We start from the raw sequence: 26,346 nt of genomic DNA on the forward strand, positions 1-26,346 counted from the left end.
CATTCTGTGTGTTTCTCTCACCCCATTCTGTGTGTCTCTCACCCTATTCTGTGTCTCTCACCCCATTCTGTGTGTCTGTCTTCACATTCTGTCTCACCCCATTCTGTGTGTCGCTCTCGCCCCATTCTGTGCGTCTCTCTCACCCCATTCTATCTTTACACTCTGTGTTTCTCTCTCACCCCATTCTGTGTCTGTCTTCACATTCTGTGTCTCTCTCATCCCATTCTTTGTTTCTTTCTCACTCCATTCTGTGTGTGTCTCTGTTCACATTCTGTCTCTCACCCCATTCTGTGTGTCTCTATGTTCACATTCTGTCTCTCACCCCATTCTGTGTGTCTGTCTTCACATTCTCTCACATCCCATTCTGTCTCTCACCCGATTCTGTAGGTCTCTCTGTCTTCCCATTCTGTATCACCCCATTCTGTGTGTCTCTCTGTTTTCACATTCTGTGTATCACCCCATTCTGTGTATCTGTATCACCCCATTCTGTGTGTATCTGTATCACCCCATTCTGTGTGTATCTGTATCACCCCATTCTGTGTGTATCTGTATCACCCCATTCTGTGTGTATCTGTATCACCCCATTCTGTGTGTATCTGTATCACCCCATTCTGTGTGTATCTGTATCACCCCATTCTGTGTATCTGTCTTCACATGGTGGGAGAATCCATCTTGGGCCCTGGCAGCAGACACTGGAGGATCTCACTGCTGGTCCTCATCTGAAGCTAACCCCGCCCCCACGCTCCTCTGAAGCTAACCCCGCCCCCACGCTCCTCTGAAGCTAACCCCGCCCCCATGCTCGTCTACTGCCACAACTAGACCCGCTTCTGCTCTCTTCCATGCCGGCCCGGCCCCCACACTCCTCTCAGCCAGCCCCACCCCACCCTCTGCAGTTGGCCCCGCCCCACACTCATCTCGACCAGCCCCACCCTCTGCAGTTGGCCCCGCCCCACACTCATCTCGACCAGCCCCACCCTCTGCAGTTGGCCCCACCCCCACCCCCCTGCCAGCCCCACCCTCTGCAGTTGGCCCCACCCCCACCCCCCTGCCAGCCCCACCCTCTGCAGCTGGCCCCACCCCCACCCCCCTGCCAGCCCCACCCTCTGCAGCTGGCCCCGCAGACCCGGCCTCCGCTCTCCTCCCCACCCGCATCCTCTGCTCTTCAACTTTGAAAACCGGGACATTTTAAAGAGTGTCAGATCTAGGTTTACTTCCGGTTTGACAACCGCGGGGTGATCCGGGTCAGTTAGAGTAGAGGGGTTTCTGTGGATCGCGCTGTGTCGGCGGTGTGAGGGGATTATATTGTTCAAGTGGCTGAACTGAATTGTAAGTTTTTATGTTACTGTGTGTTTAAATAAATGTGAATTATAGCATACTGATAGGACAGCCCTTTTGCCTACGTGAGCTCTGTAAACCAATCAGAGCCTTTGTGTTCCAAGCCTCCTTCTGAATCTCCTCACTGATTAGCTGGTGAATCTCTGCATTGGCCTCTGGGAGTTGTAGTCCTTCTGTTATTGTAATGCTATACTCCTGACATACATGAGGACTACAAGTCCAAGACTGCCCTGCGGAGGTCACATGCACCTTCCCTCCCGCAGACAGCCTAATAAAAGCAGCATCCTTATTCCCAGGTGGGTGTCCTGTGTCCAATAGATCTATGATTGTAGAAGACCCTATTAGAGATAAATAGTTGATACAGGGGTATGAATCAGACCGCCTGTATGGTGCAATCATAGGCAGTTGATTCTAATTCCCCTGACTCAATGGGTTTTTAAACAGCAGAGCTAAGAATGGTGCATGGCAGAAGCTATTCATAGTTCGTTTTGTATATTGGAGAACCAATCTATAGCTTATTGCCTAAATACAATTAGAATATACCCACTTAACATCTGACTTATGTTACTTCTATTGACCAGATAGTAATAGTTGGTTAAATAACCAACAAGATACTGACTGCCTCTGCAGTCTACCAAATTATATACACATGAAACCAGAGTTGCAGTTCTGGCAAGGGTATGAATCAACCTGTCTGTACATATGTAGTACTAGGCAGGTGATTTTTATTCCCCCTGGTTGATCGAATAGACACTACCTAACTCTGCAGTCTCGAGAAAGTCTCCGCAATTAATTCTTGGAAACATGGTTAATAAAGAGATAGACCCTATTTCAGTTGTTTGCTCTGTACTTATGTAAATATGAACACAGAATGGCAGGGGTATGAATCAACCTGTCTGTATATTGTGTAATATTAGGCAAGTGATTCTGATTGCAAATGGTTGATCAGCTAGACACCGACTGACTCTGCAGTCTAAACATATCCCCACAGATAATACCTGGAAGTTTGGTTAGTGGAGAGATAAATCTTAGTGTAGTTATTCACTCTGTAATTATAAAAATATAAACACAGAGTGTCAGGTCTGGCAAGGGTATGAATCAAAATGCCTGTACATTGTGTAATACTAGGCATTTGCTTCTGATTCCCCCTTACTGCGAGTATCTCCACTGATGTCTCTGTTACTGCTTAGTGCAGGAGATGCTGCTGTAGCTGATCAGTGTGTGAGAAATGAGTGCCGCGCAGCAGGATCAGATCACGTCTAGACGCGTTGTGCAAATCATCATTATCGATTTTACGCTATGGAGTCCGCGCTGTCCAATTTTGTTCTACATATATAAATATATAACAGTGGGGGGGAGGGGGGGGGGGGCAGTTGGCACTCCGGTAGGTCTAGTATGTCCTGGTGCTTGTCACATAAAAATAATACAACAAAAAATTTAGATCCCTAAAAGAAATCAAAAAACAGCACCCTGAAGAAGGTCCTCCTGTTGGACCGAAACATTGGTTTCTGTGTGCCATGTTCCCAATACAATTTCTTTGCTTATCATATCTGAGTACCGATTCTTGATTTTCTTTTAGGGATCAAATTTTTTTGTTATATATATATATATACATACACCATTAACAAATATACCATACCTAAAATATTTTCCCCATGAAATTATATGTTGATATGAATTGCATTTGGAAGTGTTCTCTGGAGTACAAGGCAGTTATCCTGTGTACCATGATATTGTTGATAGTATAAGCTGAGAAACAGGTGCATGTGAGCTTGGAGGGTAAAGAGTGAAAGTGGAAAAGAAACTCCATGGTATGAAGGGAATCTGTGTCTTACTGATTTACTAACAAGTCATTTGATGAGATGAGCCCTGTGTCCTATTCAGTGTGACAATGATACGCACGGCACACCAAAGATTTTAGTACATGTTCCATAAGTATAATAGATGACGTCCATACAAATACACATCTCGACACACAGAAAGTGTAACATGTACCATGGTCAAGTGGGGACCAGCAGAGGTTTAGAAAACATTTTGGGGCATCACAAACACCATCATCAGCTCTTTATCAAATCCTATAGATTTTGTACTCCTGCAGAATGACGGACAGGAGTGAACTATACCCCACCTAGTATCTTCCTGTCATAGTATTATAAGGAACGTTTGGTGCATGGAGTCCATCCCTCCATCTACACCAGGAGTGGCCAACTCCAGTCCTCAAGGGCCACCAACAGGTCAGGTTTTAAGGATATCCCTGCTTCAGCACAGGTGGTTCAATCAGTGGCTCAGCCAATGTCTGAGCCACTAATTGAGCCACCTGTGCTGAAGCAGGGATATCCTTAAAACCTGACCTGTTGGTGGCCCTTGAGAACGGGAGTTGACTGCCCCTGATCTACAGGATGGTTAGAGACTTAGAGAGAGAGAGAGGGGATATCAAGCACAAAGTCTGTCCTTTCCCTTATAGCAAAGATTCCTAACTTTGGCGGGACCCTGACGTGTGGCCAAGAAACTTACACGGTGTAGTCAGAGATCCAAAAACCAGCAACAGAATAGCTGGACATAGAGTAACACAGGTAATGATAAAGAGAGAAAAGTCAGTTTCCCTGCATCAATAATCCAACAAATATATCCCACTGTCCTTAGTATTTTACAGTGGAATATTTATTGTGGCCTAATGACAAAACTATGGGGAACCCACTACACTATAGAATGACAGAGATAGACATGGTCTTGTGTTTCTCTTCTGTAGGATTCAATCATCATTAAGTACTCCAAGTATCTTACTAATTGAGCTGGTTGCCAAACACTGCTGCAAGGGCCACTGCCCAACCATGGAGAGTCTGATGAAGTCACCTGGGAAGAGTAACAGCACAAAGCTGCTGACGGAGAGGATTTTGAAGCACACCTTTTCTATCATCCACCTGCTGATCGGAGAGGTGAGAGCTGCAGGAGATCATACCAAAGTAATCCCACCATGAACCTCCTCACTGCTGGAGAGGCCGGAAACATGCTTCTTTAAAGAGGCAATCCAAGCAGCACTTATTAAAAAATAAGATTTTTTTTTTTTATATGCAGCCTTTGATTACCTTTATTGATAACTGATTAACTAAGCTGCCGATCAATTAGCTCTTCCGTGATCGATTAGCAAAGTTCCTGCTTCCCTGGGTTCACTTAGTGGCCACGTTTCAGTCAATCATTCAGTCAGTGTAACTCAGCAGCTACAATGTATCCTTGTAACATTGCCTATTGTTCCAGTTTACAGCTCAAACTGCTGGGAACGTTTGCCCCAAATGATCACAAACGGGAAAGTGTTGCAAAGATCTTGCACTGCTTTTGAGATGTGCAAAAGCTTGCTATAAAAATGAAAGGATGCTCAGTGTATTAAAACTCATTAAAATGTATAAAGTTGTAGTAAGTATTATCTATTATTACAGAACTGATTTATTAAAAAACAAAACAAAAAAACAACGTAGGATATTGCTTGGACTGCTCCTTCAAGGGACAGTTGAATTGTAAGAACTTTTAGCTGGGCAGAGATCTAGTTTGAGGCAGAGGGGCCACAGAGTCCAAGAGGACTCGTAAATAGAACGAGTCAGGAGCTACAGGAGGGAGGGAGGAGTTGGGGGAAGACAGATCAAGACCAGTGAGGGAAGAGTTGGGGGGAGACAGATCAGGACCAGTGAGGGAAGAGTTGGGGGGAGACAGATCAGGACCAGTGAGGGAAGAGTTGGGGGGAGACAGATCAGGACCAGTGAAGGAGGAGCTGGTTATATAGAGTTCAGTGCTAGAAATGGTTAATTAGTGTTCAATGTCAGCGAGTGCGTGTTTTATTATACATGGCGTTTGCCCTGCCCCTTTTTTGCTTTAGCCACACCCATATTCTGTGCGCTGCTAATGCATTTAGAATGGTACAGTAGTTGCTACTGCTGGCGCGTTGTTGTGGGTGTCTTGCTGCAATGTGCCTCCGGCGGCAAGAACAGTTGCTACATCTGTATCTTCAAGCTTATTCTTTCCATCATACAGCCACCTTATCACACAAATGGGAGGAAGCTATGTTCTATTAAGTGTGTCCTCCCACCACATGATAACACAATGACATATAGGCCAGGAGTGGCCAACTCCAGTCCTCAAGGGCCACCAACAACCCAGGTTTTCAGGATATCCCGCTTCAGCAAAGGTGGCTCAGTCATTATGACTGAGCCACTGATTTGAGTCACCTGTGCTGAAGGTGGGATATCCTATAAATATGGGCTAGTGGTGGCCCTTCAGGACTGGCGTTAGCCACCCCCTGACAGAAAGTAACCGTGACTCAGTTTTTCTCACCCACTTCTTTTACATAGTGACAGAGGAGACTACTGGTCATCATATAATAATCTATTACTGCAGGGAATCACAGAGGCAGCGACGGAGGAAACCACGGGTAACAAGAGGGGCAAAAATCTGCTGACGGACAGGATTGTAAAACACGCATTTGCAATCATCCAACTGTTGACTGGAAAGGTAATGGCGCTTAAATATAGCAGATACAATAATAACCTGTATGCTGTGAGACAGAGCTGTTACCACTTTGGTTGTTGAATTGACAGAGTATATGATCTGGAGTAACTAAAGAGAACGTGGGCGAATAGGTCCCTAAGCTGCGAGGAAGAGGGAGAGATGGCCCATGTGTAGAGAAAGTGCAAGGGGTTCCAGCCCGGGAACTTTAGCATAAAGGAGCAAGAAACAGTGAGTGAACATTGTCAGTGGAGACAACCCAAGGACCAGTGATGGAGCATTTGGACAGAGAGCTGCTGTTTTGTTACATTAGTTTAGTTTTAAATTGTTTAGGAGATATATTGATATCATATTAACATCCAGACGGAAGAAAGAGATCTTTGATTAAGCTGAATATAATTGTTCATTTAGAAAGTCAGATAAATACATATGTGCACAATGAGATGTCTTTCAGGAAGGTCTGTTGGCCAGTAGCTTACAGGGCCTTTCCTCCGCTAAAAGCAAATATATCTCCTTATTACTACACATACTGTATCACACATATGTTCATAAAATTCAAAGGCCAAATGGTGTAGGAAAGTGTGGTAAGGGATTTTACCATCATTGTATTTTAGTTAAAAGTTTTCTGTAATATAAATTTAGATGAAAACTGTGGTGCCCATCTTATCTTATCTTATATTATATATTTGTGAAAGCACTGTATGCCTGTCTGCATCTCCTGTGTCCCTAGGGGAAATCTCATTGGTCCCTTGGGCCGCCCGCCCCCGCACCTCTCATTGGCCTGAGGCGGAGTGACGACACACACACACTCTGCGCGGCGCTCATCGGGACCCGCGCGCACCTCCTCCTCTCCCCGGGTCTCCCGGTTTCCCGCGCTTTTTCATCCCCTTCCCCCCCCCCCGGCGCCGCTACAGTCAGCGGGGGAGCGGAGCGAGCGCCCGGGACACAGCGGGGGACTCTCAACCCCCCCCACCCACACACACAGAGCACTGAGCGGCTCACCCCCCCCCCCCCCGGCGCTCCCCCCCCGGCGCTCCCCCCCCACACACACACACAGAGCACGCGGCTCTCCCCTCACACAGGCCGCTCCCCGTCCCAGAGGCCTCTCCTCCGGCTGTCTCCGCCTCTCCTCCGGCTGTCTCCGCTTCTCCTCCGGCTGTCTCCGCCTCTCCTCCGGCTCTCTCCGCCTCTCCCCGCGAGAGGCACAGCACCTCCTCACCGGAGCGTCTCAGCCTCTCCGCGGAGGAGCCCGAGGTGGAGGAGGAGGGCGGCCGGTACCCGGAGGAAGAGGAGCGCGGCCGTGTGCAAAGTGAGTAAACGCAGGGGAATGGGTTATTTAACGCGTCCCTGACTCCCCCTGCCCTTTGCCCCCCCTGCCCTTTGCCCCCCCCCTGCCCTCCTGCCCTTTGCCCTCCCTGCCCTTTGCCCCCCCTGCCCTCCCTGCCCTTTGCCCCCCCTGCCCTCCCTCCCCCTGCCCTTTGCCCCCCCTGCCCTCCCTCCCCCTGCCCTTTGCCCCCCCTGCCCTCCCTCCCCCTGCCCTTTGCCCCATCTGCCCTCCCTCCCCCTGCCCTCCCTCCCCCTGCCCTCTGCCCCCCTGCCCTCCCTCCCTCCACCTGCCCTTTGCCCCCCTGCCCTCCCTCCCCCTGCCCTTTGCCCCCCTGCCCTCCCTCCCAATGCCCTTTACCCCCCCTGCCCTCCCTCCCAATGCCCTTTGCCCCCCCTGCCCTCCCTCCCAATGTCCTTTGCCTCTGCCCTCCCTCCCCCTGCCCTTTGCCCCCTGCCCTCCCTCCCCCTGCCCTTGCCTCCTGCCCTCCCTCCCCCTGCCCTTGCCCCCTGCCCTCCCTCCCCCTGCCCTCCCTCCCCCTGCCCTCCCTACCCCTGCCCTCCCTCCCCTGCCCTCCCTCCCCCTGCCCTCCCTCCCCCCCCCTGCCCTCCCTCCCCCTGCCCTCCCTCCCCCTGCCCCTTTCCCCTTTGCCCCCCTGCCCTTTGCCCCCCTGCCCTTTGCCCCTCTGCCCTTTGCTCCTCTGCCCTTTGCCCCTCTGCCCTTTGCCCCCTCTGCCCTTTGCCCCCCTGCCCTTTGCCCCCCTGCCCTTTGCCCCCTGCCCTTTGCCCTTTGCCCCCCTGCCCTTTGGCCTCTTGCTCCCTGCCCTCTTGCCCCCCTGCCCTCCCTGCAATCTTGCCCCTCCCTGCCCTTACCCCCCCGCCCCTCCCTGCCCTTAGCCCCCCCGCCCCTCCCTGCCCTTAGCCCCCCTGCCCCTCCCTGCCCTTTGGCCCCCCTGCCCTCTTTCCCCCCTGCCCTCTTCCCCCCCTGCCCTCTTCCCCCCCTGCCCTCTTGCCCCCCTGCCCTCTTGCCCCCCCTGCCCTTTGCCCCCCTCCCTGCCCCCCTGCCCTCTTGCCCCCCTGCCCTCTTGCCCCCCTGCCCTCCCTGCCATCTTGCCCCTCCCTGCCCTTACCCCCCCGCCCCTCCCTGCCCTTAGCCCCCCAACCCCTCCCTGCCCTTAGCCCCCCTGCCCCTCCCTGCCCTTTGGCCCCCCCTGCCCCTCCCTGCCATTTGGCCCCCCCTGCCCCTCCCTGCCCTTTGGCCCCCCCTGCCCCTCCCTGCCCTTTGCCCCCCCGCCCTTCCCTGCCCTTTGGCCCCCCCGCCCCTCCCTGCCCTTTGGCCCCCCCCCGCCCCTCCCTGCCCTTTGACCCCCCCCGCCCCTCCCTGCCCTTTGCCCCCCCGCCCCTCACTGCCCTTTGCCCCCCCCCGCCCCTCCCTGCCCTTTGCCCCCCCCCGCCCCTCCCTGCCCTTTGCCCCCCCCCGCCCCTCCCTGCCCTTTGCCCCCCCGCCCCTCCCTGCCCTTTGCCCAAACCCCTGCCCCTCCCTGCCCTTTGCCCCTCCGCCCCTCCCTGCCCTTTGCCCCCCCGCCCCTCCCTGCCCTTTGCCCCCCCGCCCCTCCCTGCCCTTTGCCCCCCCGCCCCTCTCTGCCCTTTGCCCCCCCGCCCCTCCCTGCCCTTTGCCCCCCCGCCCCCTCTGCCCTTTGCCCCTCTGCCCTTTGCCCCCTCTGCCCTTTGCCCCCCTGCCCTTTGCCCCCCTGCCCTTTGCCCCCTGCCCTTTGCCCTTTGCCCCCCTGCCCTTTGGCCTCTTGCTCCCTGCCCTCTTGCCCCCCTGCCCTCCCTGCAATCTTGCCCCTCCCTGCCCTTACCCCCCCGCCCCTCCCTGCCCTTAGCCCCCCCGCCCCTCCCTGCCCTTAGCCCCCCTGCCCCTCCCTGCCCTTTGGCCCCCCTGCCCTCTTTCCCCCCTGCCCTCTTCCCCCCCTGCCCTCTTCCCCCCCTGCCCTCTTGCCCCCCTGCCCTCTTGCCCCCCCTGCCCTTTGCCCCCCTCCCTGCCCCCCTGCCCTCTTGCCCCCCTGCCCTCTTGCCCCCCTGCCCTCCCTGCCATCTTGCCCCTCCCTGCCCTTACCCCCCCGCCCCTCCCTGCCCTTAGCCCCCCAACCCCTCCCTGCCCTTAGCCCCCCTGCCCCTCCCTGCCCTTTGGCCCCCCCTGCCCCTCCCTGCCATTTGGCCCCCCCTGCCCCTCCCTGCCCTTTGGCCCCCCCTGCCCCTCCCTGCCCTTTGCCCCCCCGCCCTTCCCTGCCCTTTGGCCCCCCCGCCCCTCCCTGCCCTTTGGCCCCCCCCCGCCCCTCCCTGCCCTTTGACCCCCCCCGCCCCTCCCTGCCCTTTGCCCCCCCGCCCCTCACTGCCCTTTGCCCCCCCCCGCCCCTCCCTGCCCTTTGCCCCCCCCCGCCCCTCCCTGCCCTTTGCCCCCCCCCGCCCCTCCCTGCCCTTTGCCCCCCCGCCCCTCCCTGCCCTTTGCCCAAACCCCTGCCCCTCCCTGCCCTTTGCCCCTCCGCCCCTCCCTGCCCTTTGCCCCCCCGCCCCTCCCTGCCCTTTGCCCCCCCGCCCCTCCCTGCCCTTTGCCCCCCCGCCCCTCTCTGCCCTTTGCCCCCCCGCCCCTCCCTGCCCTTTGCCCCCCCGCCCCCTCTGCCTTTTGCCCCCCCGCTCCTCCCTGCCCTTTGCCCTCCCCGCTCTTCCACGCCCCTTGGCCCCCCCACCCTTCCACGCCCCTCCCCCCCCGCCCTTCCACTCCATGCCCCCTGCCCTTCCACGCCCGGGCAACGCCAGGTATATCAGCTAGTAATGAATAAAAACAAGTGATTATATGAAGTGTGCTGAATTTTTGATAATGATCTCTGATCTCTACTTAGATTATTCCTAACCTTTCAAAGTTGGTTTTATCGTAACTTCTTTGTTTAATTCATAAAGCAGTTATATGCCTTTAACATTGGTACCTACATGCACAACTGTGCTTAATTCTACGGCGTTATTTATTAAACTGTGATGGTGAAATCAATGCAAGTTTCCATGAGACAGTGCCCCAATTGGCACTACAGCAGTTTTAATGATTAACCCCCTATGTGCATGACTCTGCTTTTGACTCTATATGCATGAATGCTCTTTGATTAGTGCTACTCTCTCATACATTAGTGATTGTTCTCCATTTTCCTCCTTGCATCCAGGGAGTTCGTTTTTCCTGACATGTTTTTTGTCATGTAAACTTTGGATTATTTTAATTGTTCTTCTTTGGACTGCCCTAATTTTCATCTCAAACGGGAGATCCACCAATATATGCTAACCAAGGTTCTAAGAAGTGTATTATATGTAGACTTCCTTAGGTATACATCTCCCGAACCTCTCAAAGATGGAAACCACACAAGGCAGTGTCAAGATAGAAAAGCATCATATTCAGATTTGTAAATCTATTTAAATTGAGACCATCTCCAACTCTTTTGAATTTTGGATTTAAGCTGAAGCAATGCATGTTAAAGAAAACATCCCAATGCTCATTCTAACATGGCTCAGTATTCATTAATATAGTGTAATATTTTCCCATTCTTGTTTCCTCATAAAAGAGGTTATTTAGTGGGCCAGAAAATGTAGATTGTCATCACTTTATGGTAGACCTCGCAGCCTTGAATCTGCTGATGGACTCCTGCTGGAGCAGAATGAGTTTGGAAATCTCTGTTTTGTAGACATCGGTGACGCTTGACGACATTGAAGCCTCATTATCTCAGGAGCAGTGGGGGTATTTAGGAGAAGAACAGAAGGAGCTTTACAAGAGTCAAATACTGAGGAATTACCAGATCCTCTACTCAATGGGTAAGAAGAGTTTTTTGTCAAACGTTTAAAGAATTGGTGTAATCCCTCTTGGTTACAGTCTGTAACGTTGCTGACTGCAACCAGGGTACGGACACGCAGGGCAGAGGTAGGAAGTGATACACTGACCTTGAATCTGAGGCCTGGGATGTAGGGGTAGTCAGGTCTGGTTCCGGGTCATGGCAGGCAAGGATAGACAGATACAAACACAGGCATGGCCAAACCAGGATCAACGGCAGAGCTAGACAGGGACAAGGTACAGGGTATTTTGAACGAGCAAAGACAGGGAGCAACTGCCTGCTATTTAAAGCCTAGGAGCAGCTGCTGGCAATTGAGGGCCAGAGAGAGGCTGACTTCCAGTAGTCATCTTGGGTAAGGCAAGATAGTGACCTGATCCGTCGGCCATTTTGGTAAACTGATAGCACCTTTAGGCAGAGATTATACTGTGTGCTTGAGCACGCCCGGCTATCAAGCGATGTCTGCACATACTGATTCAGTCAATGGGGGGGGCGTGGCTATGACGTCACGGAGCTAGTTCGCCATGATTGGCTGAACCGCTCACATGACGCGGCTGTCGTTTGAAAAGACAATTTTTTTTGTCTTTTCAAAACGTGTACGTGTCATCGCGATCCGTCGTGCGCACGCACTACGAGCGGCCTCTAAGGAACCTGCAATTTGTACTTGCCCTCGCACACAGTATGATCTGAGCCTTATACAGGCTCATACAATGTAGTGGGTTGCTAAGTATCTCCTTAATGGCTATTTTTGTGGGATCCCTGAACATTATTGCTGCGTGTGTGGATGACAAAAGAGAAAAAGGAGTATCCAGAGCGGCAGCAAAAACAGCAATAAAGATATGGAATCCCAGGTCAGAATGAAGCCTTTATTCTTGCATACAAAATAGACAGACAATGTCTATGATCTCCCTCCTATGCATTTGACGCCGCAAGGGACCTTTGCCAAGGAATTAAGACAGTTGGCTCTATTGTATAATCATTGCAGGGACAAACTGAATAGATCTGACAGCACCTCCCACTTTAATGTCTTATTTAACACAAGTTTATTAAGCAATCCATTGAACAGTCTAGTCACACACATTAGGTTCCTCTGCAAAATTTGCATAAGTGTTGTTTCTTCTACTCCTCTCAAGCAGATTATTGGTCTGCAAATGGAAGTGCACAAGAACAGTCTCACAAACCGCTTCACTCCCCAGAAGGGACAAAGGACGATTCCAATATTGGCCATGGAATAAATGACTGTAAGATCTCATGCGCGAGAAACTCTGCAATCAAACCAGCTGACAATATAACTCTGGGTCGAAGACAAAGTCCCACAGTCACTGATGTTATTTTGAAAGAACATTTAGGGGTTATCCAAAGTAGACTGGATTGTAATTCAAAGTGCAATGATGGAAATACAGAGAGTGTAGACCAAAACATGCATGTACAACAATATGAGTGCAGTGAACTTGATAAAAGCTTTTGTGACAAAGCGTATGAAGATGATGCCCACAAAGGAGAGAGATCTGATAATGCATGCACTGAATGCGGGAAAAACTTTAGTTGTTCGTCACTACTTGTTGCACATAAGAAGAACCATGTAAGAAAGAAACTGTATTCATGTACTGAGTGTGGGAAGACTTTTAATCTGCGTACAAGCCTTGTTAAACACCAGAGAACCCACACAGGAGAGGGGATGTGTGCATGTACTACGTGTGGGAAGTACTTTAGCTGTTTGTCGCAGCTGGCAACACACCAGAGAACTCACACAGGAGAGAGGCCTTATTCATGCGCGCAGTGTGGGAAAACCTTTAATCAGAGCTCAAATCTTGTTAGACACCACAGGACACACACAGAAGAAAGGCCATACGCATGCAATGACTGTGGGAGAACTTTCCAAAATAGCACCACACTTGTTACGCACCAAAGAACTCATACAGGAGAGAGGCCTTATGGATGCAACGATTGTGACAAAAGCTTTATATGCAGTTCTAATCTTGTGGTACACCAGAGAACACACACGGGAGAGCGACCGTACGCATGCGCTGAATGTGACAAGAGCTTTACTTGCAGCTCAAATCTTGTTGCACACCAGAGAATTCATACATGATCATGACCACTGTACTTTTACAGAATACTGGTTTATTGACCATGTAGAACATGTAACCCAGAATGAAGTCAGAGTACAATTATATCTTAACCTCTTTAATTTCCGACTGCTTTACAATGTATTTCAGATCCGTTTCACTCTAAAACGCACATGCATCATTGTATTAAGGTAAAGGTAGGCTTTAATTAGTAAATATGGAGGAAAGTACACATGAAGAAGCGACCTGTAAGGTGTTGTACACTGCACACACTATTACCTCTATGAAGAATGTGGTATACTGGATTCAGCTATATGCACGCTCTAATACTGTATGTCGACAAGAATAATGTACGTACTAAGGTGAGTTGTCCTGGTGGCGAAGCACCGGACAAACATCCCATTCCGTATTTACTGTAGATGGTTTGCATGCCTGAAACATATATTTTTTGCTCACAGTTTACGGTGTCCTATTTGAAATAAACTTTATATATTTGCATAAGATCTTGTCTCAATTTGATGTTTACCTTTTCTTTGGCCTTTATGCTGTGCTGTCCCAGGGGCATCAAATGTATGAGACATGATGTAAAAACCTTTACATGTGTCTTTGACTGAGCCACTGATTATGCCACCTGTGCTGCAGCAGGAATATCCTAAATACCGGTCACAGGTGAATTGTACTTTAACACTTTTACCTTCCGGGATCAATTCACTAGGCAGAACACGGTAGTGGAATAAAATGAGGTTTATCCTGGTGAGACCAGCAGACACAGAATGATACACAAAATACAGTAGAATACACACTTAACCGGGGGTCTGGGGGGGAGTCTCTCGGAAGGATTACCCTGTCCACTCTTATGTCCAGAAACTTTACAGTACTTCCTCGGGGAAGATACCAGGCTATACCCACTAATTGCGAACAAGGCAAAAGCTGGAACTTGGCCGCAAACTCAGAACTTGGTCTCAGCTAAGCAGGCTCCTCCGGAAACTCTGTGCCAAGTGCTTTGCTATTCGGAGAAAAGCTCTTTTGAAAAGCCCGCCAGTGCCTCACCGACCCAAGCTCCAAGGAGTCTGTTTCTCTGATCGGCCAGTCCCCTTACATAGACCTCACTGTTCTATATTCAATATGCAGAAGGGGCTGGCGACCAATCAGAGAACGGATCGTAGCTGTATCAGCCAATCAGCTGGAGGCTCACCTGGCTGTACGTGTCAAAGGAGGGGGCGGGTAAGGATGCCGGCAAGCGGGAAATTTGAACTGGCCAATGGGAATCATGCCTACCAACAACGGATTCCCAATGCCAGCCCCATACCGCCCGCTGGGTAGGCTCCACCGAGTCTGGGCGAACAAAGTGTCTTCCCCGTGTGGAATATTCAAATATATCCATTGTTTAACCTCTTATAAGCTGTATTTCAGAAGAAAACTAATTGACTAAACAGAAAGGTGTATACTATCTACGATTACATTAAATTGATACATATACAATATAAATAAATGCATTGATTAGTAATAGAATGACTGTAATAATATGCAGGTGCTGGACTCCATTTAGAATAAATCAATAAGAGAAAGGGTAATTAATATAGCCGCTGCCTAAGATAGAAAATATTCAAATGATAAATATAATTAATGTTTTACATCCATTAGTTATAATATAATTTAGCATTGAAAGAAAAATTATTTGTGGATTATAATATTTATAGTGTGTTTGAGTAATGACGTTAAATTAGTGTTGAAGTGGATTAATATGATTAGTGAAGCCAGAGTGTAATAACAACAAACTATAAATGTGCTTTAATCAATAAAAATGAACTAACAGTCTAAATGTATAGAAATGATTTATAACGGGTTGCTTCATTGATGGGGGCTCAACTCCAGTCCTCAAACCCCCCCCAAACAGGTCAGGTTTTATGGAGATCCTAGCTTCAGCACCTCAATCAGTGGATAACCTTAAAACCTGACCTGTTGGAGTGTGTGGGGGAGTTGAAGCCCCCTGCCCTGGAGCGCCCTTGCGGTTAATTAGTTATCCAAATGTTCCCAATGTTTGTATGACTTGCCACTCCAAAAATGATGTTTTAAGGATCCACTCCCATCTATAATCAAATGTAACGGATGATAGTGATCTATTAAACATGTTACACCTGGGGGGGAGTATAAGCATTTTTTTTAAAACAATTTCTTTGTATTCCTTTGCACCAAAGACTTCACATCGAGGGAGGATGATTAACGTTTGTCTCACAGGCACGACAACCATACATTCAAGCAAATTACGAGAGGGCATATGAAAAAGAAAGAAGAGCAGTGAAATCCACCAAAACTTTGCCTATCAAAAACAAATATTTCTACTTGTATGATTTTTCTTTTTTTTTTAGATGCTATTAATATCCTGGTTTTAATCTATTAAACATATCACGGCCATTAACGAAATGTAGTTGTATGCGAGGCTGCACATTTAGTGTAGCTGAAAGTTAATCTTTCAAACGTCAAAAGATTATCCCAGAGCAGACTCAAATGTCAACTTTTTGGCATCTTAGGGGATGCTGTAGTCATTTCTTTTTAACTTTTGGCCATGTGCACAGATGGCTGCATTAATGTGACATATCATTTGTAGAAAAGGGATATACAGTACAGTAGATAAAATAGATGAATGTTGAAGATGGCTCATTGAGAGTCCTACTCATATTAAGCTTCGGGTCACCAGTTACCAAAAGTAACATTTCCTTATAGTGATTAGTCACGTACACTCAGCCAGCTGCTGAATGATTTGCTGCTCTTGTGCAGGAACAGTAGTGTAAAATGGTACAAAGTTTCTTCTCCAGCTGGGTGTTTCCTTTTATTAAAACCAGAGAAATTAGTGCGGGGCAAACAGCAAAGGCAATAATTAAATATACCCATACATTTTCCATATTTAGACTAAAAATAAGTATTGCAATATAGAAGAGAATATTTAGTACCAAGAGGCAGGACAGAGTCTTGGCTGCACGAACATGAGCTTCCACATTGGGACTTCTAAAACCGTCAGCATTGTGTTGCATTTGTTTCATGTGTCTAGAGTGAGGTGAGGATGGTCAAAACAGAGCTGAAGAACAGTAGAAAGGCCATTGAAGAGACTGTAGTATATATACAAATTGTGAGATTACAGTTGCCGTGCAACTTAAAAGGGTTAGACACATTCAGATGGGAGGCATGGACTGTTGTATTTGATGATGTTGTTTCCTGTAGGCACCATGCAATGGGAAGACCCACCACAAAGGACCCCAGTACAGATGGAAGGAGAAGCCATGGTAACATCTTGGGAAAGCGCCTTTGTAGATACATGTAGAATCCTTGGTTGATGTTAACAATCTTCAGGCAGTAGTACACACAGAGCCAGGTGGAAAACCAGAGACTGCAAGATACTAGAGTATATAAACAAATAAAGGTATTCTTCTGTGTCAGCCATTTCAATTGAAAGGCAACATTGGAAAGCCTCTGTAAAAAGTTAAAGACACTGATGCCAAGGATCAGCTGGCTGCATGAGCTTAGCCTCTTGTTCTTGATCCAGTCCAGTATAATAATTATAATGAACATGCTCCCTAGAAATGTAACCATTGTTCCCATCCAACTCAAGGCCGGTATGACTATGCCCTTCATGTTATACTCGTGGTGACTTCTGAACACACTTGTGTCGCTCGCTCTTCCCTTTGACAGTGACTGTCTGATGTGCACTCAGCTCATCTTAATTATTAATCCTGGAACCTTAATACCCGAGTGACATTTGATTTATTTGAGAAATGCAAATGTGGTGTTGTGTTTTGAGCTATTTTAATTCCCTCAGACAGGGTAGGCAAATATTTTCTCTGTTCCGAAAAATCAGAGTATTTGGTAGCTATATCTAGTAACAGTATGTAATGGAAAATGATACTCTAGTTCCTATTTGACCTATGATTTCAGCGGATGGCTCTTACTGTGTAGCATATATGTGTACATATTCTAGCATTTCATTTTATATTCGTCTTGAAAAGCACCTGCTTTGAACAAAAGCGATATGTGCAACAAACTACAGATGTTGCTCCCTCATATAATACTCCTGACGAAGCCGAGACACAGTTTGGTAACTGAGGCGAAACGCGTAGAGTTATACCAGTGGACCAATTTTGGTCTTGGAGACGATCCGTAGAAGCAGCTCTGAATGCAGTGACGTCACATCTTGCAGACGGGCGCGCAGAAGGAAGCTCTGGTCCAGGACGCAGAGCAGTAGAAGCCAGCAGACTGACCTGAAGGAGGCGGTGAGCTGTTTCGGGAGATCCTCCATTCACAATTTGTGATACATGCTTTTAACTTTTGTGCAAATTGTAAGTGCGCATTTTTATTGTGTTTTTCAAATATAAAATATCATATTGATCGCACTATGTAGTCTTTTCCCTCTCTCTATATACACTCTGCTGACGGAGAATCGTTAGGGGGGTACTATCCACAGACATCTTCAAGGGTGGCAACCCAATTTGCCAACTGCTCATTATATCACCTTGCTCCTGTGAGTAGATCAACCATAGGAGCCAAGACATAGCCTTTATAACCATATAACACCTGACGTCTGCACTTAAATTGTATATATTGTTCTCTTATCTCCCCACATGCTCCCCCTGGATGTTTTGAGCAATACTTAACCCTTGGAACCCGTGACACAGGTCCCACCAGTGAGGTTTGAGCAAGGGGTTGGATTATTAATCCTATCTGTACCACCTTTCTATTACATTCTACATTAATTTCATTCACGAAGTAGCGCCTGTTTTTTTCACTCTTTTCTAGCTCCCTCATATAACACATCATATCCCAGTATACATTATATATTAGATTATCACAGAGTTTACACAGGATAATATGGTGCAGTATTTCACACCAGAAAGAACAATAAAGCCCGCTACATCTATGTTTTCTCAGACTGGCAAAACTACTAATGTCACGCCATGCGAAACCTCAATGCTATGTGAATGGTCATGAGTTGGAGGAATTCAATCCAAGTTCCACTAGAACCCCAGCAAACATACTGCATGGGGTAGCTTCACAAAAGGGCAATAGCTGCTCTCTTGCATTAATTGCTAATCATTTGCACAGCTTTTAACATGAAATCACAGCTATTGCACTGTGGTGAATCTCCCCCAAAGAATAACCATTAGAATAAGTGTTACACAAACACATTCTTTCACTTTACCCATCCATGACTGTGCTAAAACTTCAAACATTATTCCCTCGTTGGCGGCTCAACTCTAACAGGCATAGTGTTTGGAACAGGAGTCGTGTTAGGACTCCTCTGACTTTATCCCTTTGGACTGATGATCAGTTATTCGCTTGTCACCCTACGACAGGGCCTCCTCTAGTGGGGCCCAAGGTGACATGCAGGCAGCGGGCCCCTCCTTGAGGAAGCGTCATCCCTCCTCCGGTAGCATTGCGATGTCATTATGTCACCGCAGTATGTGACGTCGGTTCGCCATGTCAACACAATGCTGCATGAGAAGGGGTGACGCTGCCGCTCCGGAGAAGGTAAGAGCACGCACCTTAGGGTGAGCAGCGGAGAAGCGGTCCTGTGCCAGACTGATGACACCCCAACTCCTTGCTCCAGCTCTCTCCTCTCTTGCGGAACTTGGATCCCGGCACCGACAGGAGCAGGTAGAGCGGGGTCCCCTGAAGGCAAGAGCCCAGGGCAACCGCTGAACAGAAGAAAGGGAAGTACCATTGCCTCTTTATGACTCTGGGAACGAGCCTGAAAATGGGGTTCATCCCCGAAAAGTTACCCCCCTTATTTAGTTTGCTCCTTCCATGTTTATTCCCTCCTTCCCTGCATTTAATTAATTACTCCCTCAAGCTTTCTCACCCATGGGACTTTCTACCCAGGTCCCTGAACAGAATTGCTGAGATCCAATGCCTCTAGGCTGATAAGTAGCACAGGAGGATGACAGCTGGCGGTGGGAGAAGAGGACCGAGGACCACCATGTCAGGGTGGCAGAGGCTTTACACGGCGAGTGGCGGTGCCAGCACCATGTGAGCAGCACAGCCACAGAGGAGCTGCGCTGTAGACACCGGAAGTCAAAAAGTCTTCTGGATTGGACCACTTGGGAGCGCTCCCCAGCGCGGATTGGTCCCTTTTTTGTCTGGCGAGTAGCATTATTTATAATTTATCGAGCCCTTGTTATGCCTATATAACGTATTGTGGAATTCATGGACAAATTTGGGACAAATAAGAGTGCGTTTGAGATCTATCAGTATATCATGAATAAGTACCCATTCTACGCAAAAACACCAAACCAAAGAGGCCGGAAGAATTCTATTCGACACAACTTAATAATTAATAATTTGTTTTATGAGAACACTGTGCCCTGGCAAGAGGGGCGCATGCTGGGCATCATTGATGGGTATGTTCGATGGTAGCAACTTTCAAAGGAGAAAGAGATTGATTAATACACCTTCCCGAACCGATCCCTCCAAACTGCCTCCACCCGTGTCCCTGCTCTGACCTGAGTTCCTGACTCCACCCTGAGTACCTGCCTCCACCTGAGTACCTGCTCCAACCTGAGTACCTGCCTCCACTAGAGTACGTGCTCTAATTTGAGTACCTGCTTCAGCCCGAGTATCTGCCCCAAAATCTTCCCCAATTAAAATGTTAATTAAAGCAGGTTTTACCTGTCGCTTTGGGTGTATCTCACAGGTCAGGTGTATAATCCCTTCAAGCGACTTCCTCAGGTAACAGTCTCATACAACTCCACATCTATATACACCTAAGTGCACCTGACTATATATATATACAGTGTTCGACAAATCACCCAAAAATCTACTCGCCCAACCAAAAAATCTACTCGCCACCTAGTCCCGCCCCCAACCCCCGCCCCAACCCCGCCCCCAACCCTAGTCCCGCCCCCAACCTCGCTTTAAAATTAAATATATCAATAAAATACATTTAATAAATTCCTAGTGAGAACAACATTTGTTTTTGACATAAATGTATTTATTGTATTACATTATACTACAATTCGTCCTGGTTACGTGTGTGTGTGTGTGTGTGTGTGTGTGTGTGTGTGTGTGTGTGCGTGTAAATGTCGGATCTAGAAATAAAAGCCAGGTGTGAATGACTAGTTTCCTGAACCCCTTAACCAGTGTCTGGACGTCCCCGCTTCACAATATCTAAAACAGCAATCCCGCCTGGATCTTACCTGATCCGTAGTCCCTCAATGTCCAGGTACCCTGATTCACCCAATGAAAACAATACAGACCGGCGCCTTAGAGTCCAAATATGTGATATATAAAAGTCCAATGGATGGCTTGGGATATCCAATAAATGGTGATCTAGTCCAGTGGACAGCAGGTTCCTCAGCAGCAAAAATGTTATGACATGCAGGGGAGACAAGAGAACAAGATCATAGCGTAACAAAGTATGGTTATAACAATTAACACATAGACATAGACAGATGAGCACACACAACACTAAACAAGTAGGCTGACTAATACAATAATGATTTAATGAACAAGATAAAATAACAGCAGGCTGGTGATGAGCAGGTCTAGGATCCGGTATGTAAAACCGGAATCCTACTTATTCATTATCTCCATAATTCCCTCTGATAAATCTCTATACCCACACTGGCTGTTTATATATATTTTATGTAGTTGGTGTAAACTATCCTATAATACTATAATTGCCAGTATATGTTGTTCAGTTAAAAATATCCCTTATATTTATATATATCACGAATACTTTGTAGTGTTTATATAACTGAATGCTGTGTGTATCTAGTTGCTCTCTTTCTCAATTAAGCAGTAACACATGATTCAGGTAGTGTTAGGAGCTGCTATATGCAGCGATTCTAATTATATATGACACTGACAAGAAATAAACAATCATGTTCCACGTAGTGAAATTAGTTTATTAAGATTGAGCCAATCATTTTGGGGAGGTACATATAAATACCCTGGTAGGGATTAGGTAATTATTAGCAGCCCCTGACGAAGCCCAAGTGGAGAAACGCGTAGGGCCAGCGTTGATTTGCAGCAGAGAGAGAGACACGCCGAGGAGCCTGTGTGGAGAGACATTCACGAGGAGCTCCGGCAGTGATCCCCTGCATTGGCAGACAGTGAAGCTCGCGAGAGCCGGGCCGCGTCACACACCGCGTCACACGCCACGGTCGATCACGTGACACGGAAGTAGCGGAGATTGCGGAGAGGACTGGTAACCGGCGCTTCTACACGAGTGTGAGAGACTCGCTAAACACTCTCTACTGCTTGTTATTTACTCACAAAATGTGAGTTGATTACCTATATTTTATTGAGTCTTTTTTAGATTAAAGGGTTTTACACATATTTTGTTCCCTTCCATTATTTCCTCCCCATCCTCCCCCCCCCCCCTCTTGTGAGATCCATCCATAGAGATACGTGAGTGCCAGAGACAAGAAGTGCATGCAGCAGCTGCAGCTGAGTTTCCGTGGAGAAGAAATCTGGAGATCCAGCAGTTAAAAGAAGAAGACCTTTAAAGCTACGTTCGCGAGTCCCTTAGAGGATTACAGGCTCATACTATCCAAGCGCATACCTTACCATCTTAAGTCTATGTATTATTAGATATACTGCCCTATGATCTCTTTTTGTGTTTTTTCTCTTCCCTGTCATATTTGCGCTTAGGTCACTCTTCTACATATATATATACCGGCATACCCCGGTTTAAGGACACTCACTTTAAGTACACTCGCGAGTAAGGACATGTCGCCCAATAGGCAAACGGCAGCTCATGCATGCGCCTGTCAGCACGTCCTGAACAGCAATACCGGCTCCCTACCTGTACCGAAGCTGTGCACAAGCGGGGAGACTATAGAGCCTGTTACAAATGCGTTATTTACATCAGTTATGCACGTATATGACGATTGCAGTACAGTACATGCATCGATAAGTGGGAAAAGTTAGTGCTTCACTTTAAGTACATTTTCGCTTTACATACATGCTCCGGTCCCATTGCGTACGTTAATGCGGGGTATGCCTGTAGATATATATATTTCATTTCCCAGAATCCCTTGCTGCAGTGGAAGCGCTGTATGCTGGGTGACAATGGGGAAAGACAGGGTTGCAGACCTGTCTAAGACATGCAAATGAACATACAGTAATATTTACAGTTGCTTTATGCTTTACTGTGGAGGGTTTTTGTCACTTTTTTTACCCACCATAACCTTAATAGTAGTGGTGATTACCTAGTCTAGTCTCAAACCTGCTTTGCCATTAAGACCAACCTCACACTGATGATACCCATCAAGGTTGAAACATGTCTGTGAGTGGGTTTAATGGCTTTGCATCTCATCCCAGCCTCTGTCTAAAAGCTGTGTTTAAAACAGCATGCATTGGCTTGAGGATTGGCTTGTGTAATACGAGCTTGAGACAAAAGGTGGCACTGAGTGCTAATTTGCATGTCATTTCCCAGAATCCCTTGCTGCAGTGGAAGCGCTGTATGCTGGGTGACAATGGAGAAAGACAGGGTTGCAGACCTGTCTAAGACATGCAAATGAACATACAGTAATATTTACAGTTGCTTTATGCTTTACTGTGGAGGGTTTTTGTCACTTTTTTACCCACCATAACCTTAATAGTAGTGGTGACTACCTAGTCTAGTCTCAAACCTGCTTTGCCATTAAGACCAACCTCACACTGATGATACCCATCAAGGTTGAAACATGGAGAAAGACAGGGTCTGGAAATTCGACATTAAGGTGACACGCAACCTTAACTCCCTCCCCCCATCCCTCCCTCATGCTTTGGTGATGTCATACATGTGCAAACATGACATCACATATGACATCAATGGTGACATCACAAATGACAACAGCAATTGTAAAATTGTAACAAACATACAACATATTTTAGAATTAATGACAAATAACACAAAGAAAACTATAACAAAGGCTTGTGTTTCAAAACTGCCAAAAGAGGAACTTTATTTTATACAGTACAAGAGAGCGGCAATTGAATTGTTGTTAGACAAAATTGCATTGTAGTAAAATATTGGGCCAATTGTTGACAAAAAAAATCCAAAAAAACCCTTGTATATGTTGGAGGGGTTATATACCGCGTCCTGAGAAGCTTGCATGCAGGGGCCAATCAGTTGTACTCATGTGTGAGATGTCTGGGTTTTTCGCCACAAGAAGTAGAATTGCACATGAGCTGATGAGCCTGTGATCAAACTGCTTTTGCAGAATTTCAGCACTGGTATCGCACAGCTTCCTTCTTTCTGTGCAGGTAAAGGCTCTCAGGACACAGTGTTTAGTCCCTCCACCACCTAGAACCTAATAATCTGAAATTACTTTCAGTATTTACTATTGTGATAAAGTGGTTAAAACAAGGAGAGTTATATGCCTACAAACTGTATGCTAAACTCTAATTAGCGAGACTAATCCATTGACTTCACTAGAGTCCCGTCCTAGAGGCATTTACACAATAGTCCCTCACTGTGTTAAGATCTAGTGGGTAATTGTACATTCCCATACAACCCCCTCCTATCCAGGCAATAGGTGCATCTGGGTTAATAGTGGCTCATTATTGTCAGTATTGTAATTGAGTTGTGATATTATTTTTACCTGTATAAACGGCTTATTGCTGTAATTAAATTGTGTGTGTGTGTGTGTGTATGTATGTATATATATATATATATATATATATATATATATATATATATATATATATATATATATATATATATATCTGTATATAAAAAAGCAAAATGCCTGCACTCCTAAGAGACAGTTACAACAAAGGGCACAAGGAAAATAGGAATAGTGCATATTTTATTTGCAGGTAAGATCAATGTTTTTGTTCAAAAATGTTAAATTATCAAAAATGTTAAAGGTCTCACCGAGTACTGACACAGCGATCTGACATGCATATAAAATATGCCCTATTTTTTTTTTTTACCAAGACAAGTGTGCATGGACGTGTGTGCGTGCATATAGTGTAGCTGGGGGAGGTCTTACCTTATAGAGAGCGGCCTTCCTTCTACATCGTCGCGTTGCCATGACAACACATCATAATGCTGCAGGAGGAAGGCCCCGCTGCGGGCATGCTGCCGTGGGCCCCACCAGAGGTAAGGTCGGCCCTATAATGGGGGGGGGGGGGAGAAACCTGCATCAGCTGGGAGCAGTGCTCAGGTGCTCAGTTACTCAGTCATGATGGTCGTAAGCAGAGAGTACCTATGTCTGCTCAGATAAATGAACTTCATATAATGGACTGCATTGTGATAAACGGGTGGATACTCATATCTTTCATATGGTCCACTTGCATCACCGTAAAAATGTGCTAATCCACTAATTCTCTTAATGTTCTCGGCATAGGTTGCACATAAATTTGTATGTCTCACTTTATACTAACTGCTGCGACCATAGAGACTGGTGACGACGTTGAAATGTTTTTAAGTGAATATATTGTTTTTTTATTTTATCATGTTAAGCACCTTTTGTGAGGGGGGTTGATGTCATCATAGGTAGAGATGTGTTGTGTTTTATGGGCTATAAATCTTTAGTATATTATATATTACATTTGAATAATCAATATATATTTCTAAAATAAATGCATATCTTGAATATTTTGTTTCTGGATGATCTTTTGAGTGCTCTTATAGTTTTCAGGGTTTTTTTTCTTGGTGTTTTGTAAACACCTCCATAAAAACACAGCGTCAGCCTATTGTTAGGATATTAGCTGCCCTTGTGCAGGAAAAGCAACATAATATTCTTGCAAATGTCTTCTTCAACTTGATGTTTCCTCTTATTAAGACCAGGGAGCTGGGAACAGGATAAAAAGCAAGGGAAATGTTGACAATGTTTTTCCAGGTGGCTTCTTTATCTTTATAAATTAATATGACCAAGGTCAAAAAGAAGACGATATTAATGACTAAAAGGGAGGTTAGAGTCTCGGCTGCACGAACAGGAGCTTCCATTCTGAAACCATCAGAACTTTGTCGCATTCGTTTCATGTGTCTGCGGAGAGAGATGAGGATGGCAAAAACGGAGCTGGAGGACATTAGGAAAGCAAGTGAAGAGGTAGCAACATAAATTGGTATAGTGCAACACAATTTGCAGTTTTTTTGAAAGAACAAATCAACGGTGGCATCTGTGGTATTTGGTGAAAATGGTACCTGAAAATCCAACGCAACGGAAAGACTAATTAAGCAGGAAACCAGTGTAGAGAGAATGAGAAGCCATGGCAACATCTTGTGGAACTTCCTTTGTAGATCGATGTAGAATCGTTGGTTGATGTTCACAATCTTCAAGCAGTAGTGCACACAGAGCCAGTTGGAAAACCAGAGATTGCAATATATTACAGCCATAAAAGAAACAGAGAAGGCTGTTCCAATAAGATGTAAATGCTCTGGTATAAAATAAGAGCACATCCTCAGGGTCCTTTGTAAAATGTTTAAGACACTGAGACCAAAGATAATCTGGTCAGAGGAGCTTAGTCTCTTGTTCTTGGTCCAGTCCAATATATTGACTCCAAGTATGAACATGTTCCCGATAACTGCAGATAGTGAAACTGTCCACTCAATGGTGTGTCTAATTATATCAATTGACATGTTACTTTGCTGATGTTCTTTTGATTCCTTTGGATGGATTGTTGAAGTATAGCTCCTGGTCACATTCCTGTTCTCTTCAGCCTCTGCATTTGGGTCGAGTTAATACTACTTAGAAAGCTTGATCCCTTATTGATATTTGATTTGTATAAAACATGCAAATGCGAGTAACGTGTTCTGAGATATCTTTATCCTCTCGTTCACATCATGCAAAGATGTTCAGGACTAGGTGGCATCTGAATACTTGGCACCGTGATAAGAGTCAGAGATGAGATAAATTACAAACAACAGCCCCTTCACCTTTGCAATGTAAAAATAGCATCTTACTTATCATCAGTAGTCACCATAACTGGAACAGGTTTACTTTGTAGTGACCTTATTAGCCTAAAAAACCCCCAATATTGTGTTACAGTACGTAGCGCTGTTACCAAGGGGAGTCTTATTCATGTTAACCTGACATCCTATTTTACCATCTTTTTTTGTCATCAGTGGGTGTATGTGACACTCCCCCTTTCCAAATCAAAATGTATATATACATCAAGTACTGTATTTATCCATATACTATTAACTACAGCTTGAATTTGTATCTACATTATATTTATCTCTGTTGGATACTCTTATGTATATTCATCCCCATATGACATGTCATCTACATTTCTCCTTTATTTATGGTTTTGTTTCAAAAGCAGTGGTA

General features: G+C 46.6%; 2 protein-coding genes across 4 annotated transcripts in view; one reads left to right on the forward strand and one right to left on the reverse strand.

Moving 5' to 3' along the window:
• The first annotated feature begins 1,085 nt into the window (after positions 1-1,085).
• The window catches only part of LOC142498847 (embryonic protein UVS.2-like), a 75,492-nt gene continuing 50,231 nt past the window's right edge, over positions 1,086-26,346 (forward strand). Inside the window, exons 1-4 of one of the 3 annotated variants that reach the window (XM_075607436.1) lie at positions 1,086-1,326; positions 3,800-3,908; positions 4,085-4,271; positions 5,722-5,835. In XM_075607436.1, the coding sequence (XP_075463551.1) occupies positions 4,167-4,271; positions 5,722-5,835 (219 nt within the window). In that variant the 5' untranslated portion in view covers positions 1,086-1,326; positions 3,800-3,908; positions 4,085-4,166. Of the gene's footprint in view, positions 1,327-1,564; positions 1,632-3,799; positions 3,909-4,084; positions 4,272-5,721; positions 5,836-26,346 lie in introns of those variants that run through there. The other 2 variants (XM_075607435.1, XM_075607434.1) reach the window with 2 other exon arrangements.
• Positions 13,193-25,589, reverse strand: LOC142498592 (taste receptor type 2 member 4-like). The gene is made up of 3 exons (XM_075606800.1): positions 24,838-25,589; positions 15,979-16,135; positions 13,193-13,252 (listed from the first exon to the last, which is right to left on the reverse strand). Exons 1-3 carry the CDS (start codon positions 25,587-25,589, stop codon positions 13,193-13,195), a joined length of 969 nt encoding a protein of 322 aa, XP_075462915.1.

The sequence above is a fragment of the Ascaphus truei genome, chromosome 7 (assembly GCF_040206685.1).
Source record: "Ascaphus truei isolate aAscTru1 chromosome 7, aAscTru1.hap1, whole genome shotgun sequence".
NCBI lineage: Eukaryota > Metazoa > Chordata > Amphibia > Anura > Ascaphidae > Ascaphus > Ascaphus truei.

Bases quoted from the DNA above. Each gene is read 5' to 3' on its own strand.
- LOC142498592 (XM_075606800.1), bottom strand. From the start codon at position 25,589: ATGTTCATACTTGGAGTCAATATATTGGACTGGACCAAGAACAAGAGA. The intron at 16,136-24,837 runs GTTGAAGAAGAC...ACCTCACTCTAG, and splicing joins TTAATAAGAGGAAACATCAA to ACACATGAAACAAATGCAAC. The intron at 13,253-15,978 runs GTATATTTAATT...TGTGCGTTTTAG, and splicing joins TAAATATGGAAAATGTATGG to AGTGAAACGGATCTGAAATA.